The 13253-nt window shown below is 37.3% G+C and overlaps 1 protein-coding gene across 3 annotated transcripts in view; it reads right to left on the bottom strand.

Annotated features, from left to right (window-relative positions):
- FTCDNL1 (formiminotransferase cyclodeaminase N-terminal like) overlaps positions 1–13253 on the bottom strand; it is a 122076-nt gene that overhangs the window by 49020 nt on the left and 59803 nt on the right. For all 3 annotated transcript variants that reach the window (XM_027866110.1, XM_027866112.1, XM_027866111.1), the window contains one exon: positions 2374–2496. In XM_027866110.1, the coding sequence (XP_027721911.1) occupies positions 2374–2488 (115 nt within the window). In that variant the 5' untranslated portion in view covers positions 2489–2496. The remainder of the gene's footprint in view (positions 1–2373; positions 2497–13253) is intronic.

Genomic DNA, 13253 nt, shown 5'->3' with positions numbered 1-13253 from the left:
TCTTCTGACACCCTCAACACTACTAGTCTGGGTCAGACTCTGACATCTGGCAAATCTGAAGCTTGCCAATTAGTGGTCTGTGTGATGTATGCACCTGTCCATTAGAGACAGGCCTGACACCATCAGCTCTTTTCAGAGACCACCATACAGCCTTCAGATGTTAATGACTTCCAGTTTCCAGTGGCTAGTGACTCACTTGAATTTGTGACCTAGAGGAGAAAGTTGCCACATCCCTTTACCAAAACTTTCAGCCACACAGTCAGTAAGCCTCAAAGTTATTTTGGAAGTTTACGAGCCTGAGCCTGGCTCTTTAAAAGTCTCTCTTAAGCCTACAAAAACAAATTCAAAGTGAAGGACAAAAGTTTTAGGTGGTAATTAATCTTTAGTTCTTGCTATTATATACCTTGTCCCTGTATCCTCCTGGCAGTCTAACAATTAATCTTTTCAGAGCAAGGGAAAAAGAGGTTACACCCAGGAACCACAGTGCCTAAGGCAGCATTGAACATTTAATTTTAATAATGTGAGAAGATAAACATATGTCACTCACTCATAGCCAGACAAACATGCATAAAGCACTGCTGTGGTGATGAGTTAAGAACAGATATTTGCAACTTTACCTAAGACCTTCTAAAGTAATTTCAATTTTCTTATTTTTACTTAATTATAAATGTCATTTTAAAAAAGATCCTGTTCTTTTAACTAACTTAAAAATACATGCTATAGAAATGTTTGAAAAACAACTTGTCCATTGTCTTATTTGATTCCATGTTTATTTATCAAAAAACATTTAAATGTATATGTATATATGTCAATATGTATGGAAGCAATTCACCCATTCCTCCCTTTGTAGTAGGTTTTTTTTTAATACATTCTATCTTTTTGTGGGAGAGAAAATTATTTTATTTTTCATCCTCAATTTTTTTTCTGAAAAGCTTTCATTCTCAGTTTCATGTTTCAATCGAATAAAATGCTGAAAGAATAAAACACTCTTTCCTGCAATTTCTTAAGCATACATATAGAAAAAAAAATTACTGCTGGCAGGATGAGCTGTCAGTATGAATCTCAGCAGAAGTAAATTGTTTGGTATTTGTAATGGAGCATAATAGCTATAATTCCATTTGAGCTGTTGCCACTAATAAGCTGATAAAAACTATGAGTCAAGACCTGGGCATCCATCAGTGTGTGGCTTCCACAAATTTCTTTGCATATTCACTTAATCACAGAGACAGGTAACTCAATCCCATTAAGTGTTGCTGCTTCTGAAAATGATGAGCCAAAACTGGCTCTTAAAGCAAAGAGAATGAAAAAGCACAGCTGCATGCCAACTCCAAAGGAGTTTTCTTATCAGCATTTAACAGGTGTTTTTATAGATAGCCCCATCCTCTGCCAGAATTCAAGATAGTAATTGAAATACATTGATAGCTAAAAACAGCTTTAAAAAAAATCCTTTCCTGTTTAAATCAATATAGAAAACAAATGACTCTATTCAAAGACATTGTTTTAAGTACTGTCTGGTGATGATGGCATTAATGTTCATCTATTATTGCCAAGGAGAGGCTGATTAATAATAATGTTATTTTACTATAAATCATTTACATAAGCCTTAAAGTGAATAGTGTTTTAAAATTGTAAAACCATGATTAAATATCCCTGCAATAATGTGCCCTCATAAAAACATCTCAATAATGTTTTGGGAGGGGTTTTTTTGGGAGGTTGTTTTGTTTTATTTTATTTTTTAAAGAGTATCATTCTTCAAAATATTAAGGCTTTGAAGGCAAAAGACTAAAAGTCTTGTTTAGAAGTCCTGCCAATGAGCTGCTGAGTGATCTTAAATCAGTCATTTAAACTGCAGGGGCCTGAGTCCTTGTAGTTTTTTTTTTTAATGAATTAAAAATCATACATCCTTCTCTCCAGAAATTCTTCAAGAATAAGTTGGTTTATAAAGATTCTCCAACTCTGTGGGTAACAAGTTCTATGCAAACACACTTCTATTAATAAGCAATCAGGAGGGTAAAAAATGTCATCAAAAGGCATATTAGAATAACGTTGTCTCAAGAGTAAAGATTTCATCCTTCTGCACTCCATCAACATGTTATACAGTATGTTTTTTCAGAAATATGGGGAATTACAATGTCAAGGGTAAGTAGGCATTCTAAGAGGATAGTACTCTTAAACATATGTGTAGCTGATTTGTCTCAGTCTCCTGGAGTCTTGCATAATAAATCAGCTAGGAAAACACCAGGAAAAGCAAAGAGAGTGAAAGGAAGGAAAAAATTAGGCAAACTAAATAAATACTCTGCAGTTATTGTTTTCAGAGCAGAAAAATATTACTAATAAACTACAATACTAACTTACAATGATTTTTTTTCTTACCATTTTCTTCAAAAAGAGCAGCTTTTGCTATTTTCTCAACTACGTTTTTTCTTCTGGCTTCAGAAATGTTTAGTAAACAGGCAGCCAAACGGAGCCCCAGTCTGCTAGAAGACATTGTAATTTCTTAAAAGAGAAAAATACAAATGATTATTCAGTTTCAATCCCTATGGGTTTATTCACATTCTTTTTTTGTGTGTCTCTGGCTTCTTTCACTCATTCATTCTTTCATTTTTTTCTAGTGCAAGACAATATATTTTAAAACAAGGCAGTATAAATTATAATTATTGAAGAATTTATTTCTAAGCGGTTGCTTCAATCTTGAATAACAATAAAATTATACAACTGTGACATTAGTAATAGTATTGATGAATATCTGGTATGTAAAATATCTAATATGGATCTGGTTGAATAAAAGAAATGTGACAGTGATAAAGTGCTTTCTTTAGCTATAAGCACCTCCTTCCTACTCCAGGTTCAGCTATGGTTAGCAAAAAGGTATTCCTAGAAGTTATCATATGGACGTTACATAGACAAATGATTATGCCTTAGTGTAACATTACTTTTGTACCACTTTTGTGCTCGATTTGGGTGTTTAAGCTAATAAGCTTAATACTGACTTAAAGAGTTTTTAATTTTTTATCTCTACAGTTTCTGAATCATTCCATAAGTTCCAGGTAACTCTGGTACTTTGGGGATTAAGGTACTTGGATTCATATGGTTATTGTTCCTTATGGATACTTTGAGGGCTGATTTTGCTGGTTAAAAAGATTGTCTTTGAAGGCACCCTGACTTTTTCAGGGCACCAGAGTAACATAGCCAATTCTTTTTTCCATTCTACCAAGTGATACTTTAATAGTATGAAGAACTTAAGATATCTCACTTAAAAATTAATTTCCTTTTCAATATCAGGCCATCATTTGGTCTTGGCACCTCTTCAGCTCTGTAGTGAGAAATTAATATGATACGAATCAGTAATTATCTATTCTCAGACAAGATTTAAATCAAACATGTTGTATGGTGTGGGGCAGGGATTTCACTGGACATATCTGCCATATTTTGTATACTAAAGCTGTATGTTGACCTAATCAACTTAATCTAGAGCAGTTCTGGGGCTTCACGTCTGCTTTAGGTCTGTAGGCAAATTTTCACATTCTGACAGCCATCTCCTAACTGAAAATTCATAAAAGCATAGTTATTAGATTTTATAGACATTAATAACATTGTTGTAATAAAGTCTCTCAGACCTTTCTAGTTACTATGTAAACAAAAAATTGCTTTACACAAGGGGTGTAGGCGTCTTCTGGTTTTCATTTGTTTTCAGTGTGTTTATGTAGCTTAATTGTCTCATCAGGCACTTTCCCAACATAATTATGCTTTTTAACAAATGGTGTTTATGGCAACCCCTAGCAGTGCACAAGAAAGGATTAGTTTCATCCTCTCATTCCACATTTGGATTCCCTGTGGACAGCTAACTCACAGAAAGATGGTGTGAGAAAATCCACCTCCCCAGCAAAGACTTGGACTTGGTGCTTATACCAGGCATAAGGGAGACCCAGGGAGAATTGTACTTGAACATGAGTAACCTAGCCATGTCTTCTTTTCTTCCCTTCTGTATTGCTGACACCAAATACTTTCGTGTCACCAACATAGTACTAGGGTTGTGTACTTTGTGGTTTTGAGGTTCACCTGCCCGGTCCACACATGCCTTGGGCCACAATCAGTCATGTTTTAAATTGTTTTTGTCAGTCATGCTGAGAAACCATCCTTCTAGGTCCTTGAAGCTAGAATTGCAGTGCTACTAAGTGTTGAATATAGTAGACATCTTGAAAGGAGTCACGGTGAGTTTCCTAACTCTAGTCATTGAACTGCTTTGGTTCTCAGTTTGTCATTCTGGCAAATGAGCAGGTTAAGCTAGAACATATTTTAAATCTCCTTTTAGAAGGCCCTTGGTATAGTGGGTAGAGAGCTGGCCTTAAAGCCAGGAAGATATGGGTTCAAAAATCACCTTTGACACATATTGGCTGTGTGATCTTGGACAAGTCACTAAACCCCCCTAGAAGTCTAGGCAATTCTAAGGCTATAAATTGAAGAGAGGTGCTGACCTGTACTGGTTTTAGAGGGCATTTTCTCACAAGCAGTATCAGAGATCTAGCACCTATGTAAGTCATAGGATCCTAAAATTTGAATTGAAAGAGACCTTAGAGCCCAGTTATTCCGCCTTCACTTTACAGAAGAATAAACAGGTGCAGAGGTTAAGCAACTTGCAAAGTCACTTAGGTACTACATGATTGGAACTTAAGTCCCCTGACTCCAAACCCAGCACCCTTTCCACTACACTGTCCTTCCCACCAATTACAGTGGGATCAGAGACAATCATAACCACCACAGGGTTCTTTTGGAGCAATCTGTATTCAAGACAACAAAAACCTTTATCTAAAGGGAGGGAAAATCACCCTTTCCCCTAGAACTAAGAAAGCTAGTCTTGGTTCTGGGAGCTGATAATCACATTGAAGGTTTGAGGTTCTTAGCTGCAAATGACTTCTGGGAATGTTGTCTTTGTCCCGAATGCACAACATTCACTTGGCCCCTTAGGTGTCCTTTCCGGCAGGGCGTGGAGCCAGCCTGATGGAAGATACTGGAGGACACATGCCTGTGCCACCCAGGGGCAGAAGCAGCATTAGCAGCAGCAGCAACAACAGTATTAACAGCAGCAGTATTAGCAGCAGCAGCCTTAGCATTAACATTAGCATTAGCATTAACCTTAGTATTAGCATTAGCTTTAGCATTAGCAGCAACAGCAGTAGCAGCAGCAAGCTTCGGTTCTGCCTGCAGGGACCCAGTACAGTGCAGGCAGCTTGAAGGCATCCTGCTCCACCTGGCTCTCCACAGAGGAGCTCTATAGCCATTCTCAAACCTTAGAATTTGCTGTTGGGAGCCAGGAGCAGGGCTGAAGAAAGAGGGGACTGAGTGGCAAATACACTGGATGTTGACATAGGCCAAAAGACAAGTCCACAATATTGCCAGACTAGACCTCACTGGGCCTTTCTCGAGGTCCTAGAAATTGATTGACCTAAATACTTATTGCACATCCTTTTGTATTTTCACCCTGACCCATGGAGCTCCCTGGAAACTCCCAACCAATAGCTTCTTTTTCTCCTAGAAGTTAAAATTTTGGTTTTTGTTCCCAGTTTTCCTCTGAACTGCCTTTACTCCATCCCAGTTTCGCATTTCTTTCTAGTTAAAAATTGGCTTTCTTTCTTTTTTCTTTTCTTCTTCTTTTTTTGTAAGGCTTCAGATCTCACCCATTTATTGTGTGCCAGCAGGGGGCTCATTTCCCAGCCCAGATTCCTAAGCCCTGGAATGGGGAGGAAGGGAAATACTCCTATTTAATGTCCTCCTGACTTCAGTACCACAGCTGGTGAGGACCTGTGTCTATAAAACTGATTGGTACTACCTCGAATCACTAGGTCCTAGGAACAGGCCCAGACCTTGATTTTCAAAGCCCCACTTAGTCCCAGGAAGTTACAAAGGACAGGAACCAAGTACTGCTTTTTCCAGGCCACTGATTTCTGGTATTCATTTGTGTTCTGAAGCCATGGAATTTCTTTTTCATTTTGCAGCAAGGAGTGAATGACACCATCTTGATAAAGTTCCCTGCTTGAAGTGAAATAACCACCAAGCAGCAACTTTGAAAGGAAGAAATTAATTTTTAAATCTATTTTTAATTTCTAATTATAATTTTTAAAAAAACCACAGATTTGGAGAAAGTAACATTTATGTGGACATTTGGTTTCTAGCCTAATGTGGCATAAAAATAAGTAACATAATGAGTGTTAAAAAAAAACAGGTTCATGATGCTTCTCACATCATCATCATTGTGCTTAGATGTCACAACAGTATTATGTGTGATTATGTCAGATTCAGCCTTCTCCATCTCTGAGTGTTGGCAGGTAGGAGGGCTGTTGGCAAGAGGAGGGGTGTTAACCTCAGGATCCTGGATTGATTCCAAGTCTGGTAATTACATTCTGCCAGCCAAAATTCATCCCATAATTTTAATTGGATAAATCCTTCCTGGCCTAAGCTACTGCTCTGCCTGTCAAACTGTTGCCACATTTCACCCCAGAGGTGTCTATGTTTCAGTGGTGAAGGAATCAATTCCTTTGTGGCTTACATATCAGTTTAAATCTGCAAAATGCTTTGGGATCCCTTGGAATGAAAAAAACTATTTGTATATGTATGCTTTATACTGTATCTGCATACATAATGCAATATACGGAGAGACATATTTCTAATGGGTGAGCATGTGGATGTTTACAGCAAAAAGCTGAGCTCCAGATAACTGTGACATCAGCCAGAGAACTCTGAAAGCTACCACAGGCCACTGATGTTCTTTCCCTATGTACTACATTGAATTCAGTTCTAATTCCCCACTCTCAGAGATCACTTTGTTGTCTCAAGAGAAGTTGCCGCAGTGAGACACTGGAATTTCAATGCTCTATGTAATTCCTTTGATCAGAAGATGGAAAATGAAAAGAATAGCTCATTTTTTTCATTCTCCCAATCTTCTTTTGCTTCATTTCATAATCATAGTTCCAAGAAGAAATAAAGATAAGGACTGGGGAAATCTTTGGTCTTACTTTAGCCATCGTGTCAACTAAACCTGCTTCTCCACCTCTCTTTTTACCCCACACACAATTCCAGAGGTGCATTATGAAGCATGATGTGCATCTCGTCACAGAGAAATGATGGACTCAAGAAGCAGAATAAGAATAGCTAGGTGGTGAAGTGGATAGAGCACCGGGAGGGCCTGAGTTCAAACCCAGCCTCAGACCAAACACCTAACACTTATTAGCTGTGTGACCCTGGGCAAGTCATTTAACCCCAATTGCCTAAAATTTAAAAAAAAGTAGAATAAGACTTACATTTTTAGACAAGGTCAATGTGCACATTTGTTGGGGACAACCAGATGGTGCAGTGAATAGAGTACCTGGCCTGGAGTTTGGAAGACTCCTCTTTCTGAGTTCAAATCTGGCCTCAGACACTTACTAGCTGTGTGACCCTGGGCAAGTCACTAAACCCTGTTTGCCTCAGTTTCCTCATCTGTAAAATCAGCTGGAGAAGGAAATGCAAACCACTCCAGTATCTTTGCCAAGAAAACCCCAAATGGGGTCACAAAGAGTCAGACACAATTGAAATGACTAAACAACAAATGTACATTTGTTACAACAGTTTTGTTTTTCTTCTTCTTTTTTTCAGTGGAGTTAATTAAGAGGGAAAATCAGTACGTGTTAATTAAAAATAAAATAAAGGTTAAAAAAAGGAAGTACAACTCAAGGGAAAGCAAGACCTAAATTGTCCTTGGCAGAAAATATTGTTTTATTGCTTGGACATAGCAATCAGATTTTGCTGGAGAAAGAAACAAGAAAGGAGGTGATAGCAAGTATAATTTTAGCAATAATGTTCAAAATATATGCCTGTTCCCCACTAGATTGAAAGGCTATTATCAACATTCCCATAAATTTAGCCATAATGTATATAATATTACTAATGGCATAATTTCAGAAAGTATTACATGTCATGTTACGTGGAAAATGTATATAGGCATTAATTATATTTTCTTTATTTTAAGCACTTTCTTCAGAAAGACACTTTCTGAGGTTGATTCTTAATAATACAGGAGTGGGTTATTTAGTTTATGAATTATTTCCTGGTTTCTGTTTCTTGTGTTGTCCACACTTTTGTTCTTATTTAATTATTGCACATGTCCAAAAGAAAGTAGGTGGGAACAGAAAAAAAAAACTTATAAGTGTCAATAATATTAGATATGATTGCTATTTTCTATGGAACCATGGATTCCCTGTGAAAATAAACAAATTGGATAGAAACTTTTCTATCCTTCACTAATCCAAATGAGTGGAAGTGAATGCAAAGAAGGTGATGACACAGTCTCCTGGGGCTCCATGAACCTACCATACCGTTGACCAAAGGTGTTGGGATAACTCTCTTTTGTCCCCAGTCTTTTTCACACAGTAATGATAAGGTCTCACTCTGTCCTACAAGTGCTGCCTCTCCAAGTTACCAAGTCAGTGGAAATCCTATGCTTTAACAGATACAGAGAGAAAGTTTTCCTTTTTACCATTACTGCAGAGAACGGAGCATTTCTACTCTGAGAAAATTACACAAAAACCACCTATCCTTCAGCGTATAACATATGTGTCCAACTTATTCCATAGAAAGACCAGTCCTGATTAGAACTACGAAAACAATCTATCCTATTTGTAAGTTCTGTTTCTTCAACAAAATAATTAGTTTTTTTCTATTGTGCATGAAAAATAATGCATAGGATCATATAATTGCAATGAGAATTTTAACAAATGCCTTGAATCAGTTGTTTGTTCATATATTCTACCACAAGTAATTTTGTTACTTATATTTCAGGCAATCCCTAGTAAGGCTATACTTATTTTAACTTTATATCCTCTGTACTCAAGGGAAAGTGCATACAGAACCATCCCTGGATAAGGACAAATTAGGGTTATAATACAGTTTTCATAGATATCAACTACATTTTCTTTAATTATTTTAAAATTTCCTCTGCCTAGAAGTTTTCTCTTTCAAGGAAATCAAATCATTTATTCATTTATATAGAGAGTTAGTCTGAAGTATGATTGAAATTTGTTTTAAGTGGTGTTGGTTGGCATTTTAAGTTAATGTGGTATAGGATGTTTGAAAAATGTGGGCTAAAGTAAAAGTTAAATGTTTACTTCTTTGCTTTATGTAGTTATAGGAAGTCCATGCTCTGTTTGGACTTGGTCATACAGTGAAAACTGCTTTCTGAGATAATGGTTTTCAATACTGACTTGTTTAGTTGTGTATGCTAGCCTTTTCATATTAATTAAAGAAAAAAAACCCAAAGATTTGATGTCCTTAAAGAGGGTATAGCAAGTAGTAAGAATGGAACAAAGTGGCCTGCACCCATGTGAAAATGAGTCCTTCACAGCTGAGGTCTTGGTGAATAAAGGCAAAACCAAAACCAAACAAATGCATTACAATATAACAGAATTTTATGAAGCAACTGCTGTAGGAAAAACACTACGTAAGGTGTTAGGGAAGATATAAGGTTTAGGTAAGACAAGATCCTTGTGCTCAAGAAGCTTGCAGGGAATGGTAAGATATTAGGAGATACCCTGTTTTCCAGAGCTAAGGCCCAGCAAGGAAGGTGTGCCCTGAGCTTGCCATAACAACAATCCTTTGTGCTCACCCTCTGGATGATCTCAGCCACAGCAAAATCACATAATTATTATACTGCTTTGACTACCACCAGGTGTTATATGAGCTTGGACAAGGACTGGACAAGGTTGGACAAGTACCCATGTTCCTGCCATGAAGCCCTACTACAAATCAGACTTGCCTCATTGTTACTGTTACCTCTCATTGTCAGGGCTACAGCTTACCCACAGAGCTGTTGGTATAAATATTGAGATGTTCCAACCCTGCCTCAGGTCTCCCCTTAGGGGTAGGCCCCGGCACAAATATCCTTGCTTTTAAGCAGTTGCCCTCACTTTGAAATTAAACTTCTGTTTGATTTCTGATTCTCCTGTCTCTAGCTTGCTCTGTGTGGCTTCAGCCATCCCCGGAGGTCAGTTCAGTCCAGTTGAGCAACGTGGATGGCTATACTACAAACAATTACCTAAGTACATTAAAGAATTTCAAAGTAAAGTGAAGATTTTAGGGAAAAGTCGTTTATTTACTAAGAATAATAGAGAAGACTTTGCAGAAAGACTATTACTTGAGTATAACTTTAAGAAGACAGAGAAAACAGGTAAAGAAAAAGAGGAAAAATATTCCTGGGGTGGGGGGGAACACAGGCATGAGCATGTGACTATGAGTCATAGTAATACAGTTTGGTTACTGTCATTTAACCTTGTTTGCCTCAGTTTCCTCACGTGTAAAATGAGCCAGAGAAGGAAAAGGCAAGCCATTTCGGTATCTTTGCCAAGAAAACCCCAAATGGGGTCATGAAGAGTCAGACATAACTAAAAACAACTGAACAACAACAACAATGCTGTAGAGTATGAAGAGAAGTACTGTTAAATTAAGACTGGAAAAGCTGGGTGGCACCAGATGTGGAGAGACTTAAATGTCTAGTAAAGGTGTGTGAACTTAACACAAAAGCTGATAGGGAGCCATTGAAGATTTTTGAGCAAAGGAGATTTCCAAATCTATACGTAGAGAAGATTGGCATGAGACTAGAGAGGAGAATGTTATGGTGGAAAGACTTGTAAAGAGACTATTGCAATATCCCGAGTACATGTGGGTAATGAGGGCCTCTACTGGGATGCTGGCAGTGGGAATGATACAAAAGGGAGAGACATGACTAAAGTCACTAAATTGAAAGCTCTTTTCTGCTGCTGGTAAAGATTTTTCCTCCTGTAGTCTGCCTTCTTCTTTATCATGTTGCACCAATACAAGCGTATTGTAAGAGTGATTTCTGGCTTAAGTGGTCATATTTCTGTACATTGTTTGTCAACCCCATTGCCCTTTCTTACTGATACCACCAAAATACTAAAACCACAAATACAATATGTATTAACAATAGGAGATTTGCTAGAATGACTGAAGGAAGAGCATGGAATCTAGGTCTGAAAGGAACATGTAGTAAATGTAGCAGCAGAAGCTGGGTATCGAGGAGGGGGTCATCTTCTACACTTTGTATGAGATTCCCTTCAATCTCAGTCAGGATATCTTAAATGGGAGTTGAAAAAAAAGTATCAACTTCACAAGTGAAAGATGGGAGAGGCGTGGGTAGATAGTAGTTTGTGTGGAAAAAAAAATGTGGGTGTTTTAATGGATTGAAACCTCAATACAAGTCAAAAATGGCATATGAGTGGGGAGAAGAAAGAATTCAATCCTAGAGTGCATTAAGAAAGGAATATGTCAAGGCCTAGAGAGGTGAGAAACCTTCTATACTCTACATCACACAGACTACATCTGGAGTATTTTGTAAAGTTCCAGGAAATTCATTTTAGAAAGGGATGTTTATCCTGTTGAAGAGATTTTGAGGGACATAATAGCTGTATTTAAGTATCTGAAAGGCTATCACATGAAAAAGGGATTAGATGTATTCTGTTAGGTCTCAGAGAGCTGAACTAAGAGCAATGTATGAATTGTTGCAAAGAGGTACATTTAGACTTGATGTAAGAAAAAAAAAAAACTTCCCACTGTTAAAGCTATCCCAAAGTGAGATGGGCCACATTCAGATCGCGGACCTATAGCTGGAAGGAACCTTAGAGGTTATGTAGTTCAGCCTCTTCATTTTGTAGATGAAGAAAATGTGGCTTGTGATTTGCCCAGGTCACACTGGAGTGACAGAGTCAGGATTCCTTCCACTGCAGTACACTGCCTCAGGTAAGCTATCCCCCTCAATGGAGGTCTTCAAGCAAAGGTTGGATGACCACTTGTCAGGTGTGTTGCATGAGGAATTCTTGCTTAGGTAGAATTTAGATTATAATGCTGCTGAGGTCACTTCAAGCTCTGTGATTCTATGATGCTGTGACATGATATTAAGCAAGGAGTCTGGAGTTAAACTAATTTATCCAAGTTTTCCTTGATCTTTTTTATACTTCGTACAGTGATAACTCACACTGCAAAATTTAGACTAGCCTGAAACATCTCCCTATGGTTTTTCTCCTGAGCTTTATTGTTTTCAAGAGTATTTGTCCTAAGTACAAAATTAAAAATCAATTCTTAAAGCGGATTTTGAACTTTACTAAAAGGCAGGTCTATATGCAGGAATTTTGTAATAATGACATTCTAGAAAGAATCATGATTCATGAGAGACAGCTGTAGGATAGGGGCAAAAACCTAGGTTTGAATTCTATTTGTGGCATACCTGTGTGACCCTTGGCAGTTACTTCTTCTCCTTGGGCATTAGTTTCTTCAACTGTCAAATGAAGGGGTTGGCATAGAAATATTTTAACAGCACTATTTATGGCACCAAAAAAATAGAAACAGACTTCCATCAATTGGGGAATAACTGAACAAAATGTTTTATATATATGTATGTGTATATATATATATATGTGTGTGTGTGTGTGTGTGTGTATATGTGTGTACATATATATATGTAATGGAATATTACTGGTCCAAAGGAAACAATTATGAAGAAATCAGAGAATCTTGGGAAGATTTGTATGAACCAATACAAAGTGAACTGAGCAAGAAGAATACCTCATACAATGACTACAATAATACAAATCAAAATAACATAAAAGGCCATTAGAACTCTAATTAATGCAGTGACCAATTTTGATTTTAGGACTGACAGCGAAATATACTTCCATTCTCAGAGCATAGAGATGAGAAATTATGAGTTTAGTATGAGGCATATATTGTCAGGTGTAGTCAATGTATTTGTTTTGCTTAATTATATTTGTTTGGGGAGGGGGAAGAATGTACTATTGGGGGTGTCACTGAGAAATTTAATGATATGCCCCCAAAAGTATAAATAAAACATTTATAAAAATAAAATGACTAGATTAGCCCCCAAAAATTCAGGAACAAACTGAAATATACCATGAAGGAGATGTTTTCCTCTTTTCACCAATGCTATTGCTTGTCCAAAATGTCACTCACTTTCAAGCCAACCACGAACAATTTTAATCGCTTGTTTTACCATTTCTGTTTGAACTGTTTTACATTAACAGCTCAGTTACCCAGTGAAAGAGTATTCAAGAACACCAAATAATGCTATAGTCCGTTTCTTCTTCCTCCATACATGATTAAAAACACAAAGAAAGTGTCAGATGGTCTAAGAATGCAAAGCATCCACAGATAATACGGAAATATTGACTCAAGGAGATACTGTGTCTTCAGATTGA

This window comes from Vombatus ursinus, unplaced genomic scaffold (assembly GCF_900497805.2).
Source record: "Vombatus ursinus unplaced genomic scaffold, bare-nosed wombat genome assembly UNPS02014779.1, whole genome shotgun sequence".
NCBI classification, from domain to species: Eukaryota; Metazoa; Chordata; class Mammalia; order Diprotodontia; family Vombatidae; genus Vombatus; species Vombatus ursinus.
The sequence above is the reverse complement of the archived record's forward strand: the minus strand, read 5'-3'. Positions and strand labels throughout refer to the sequence as shown.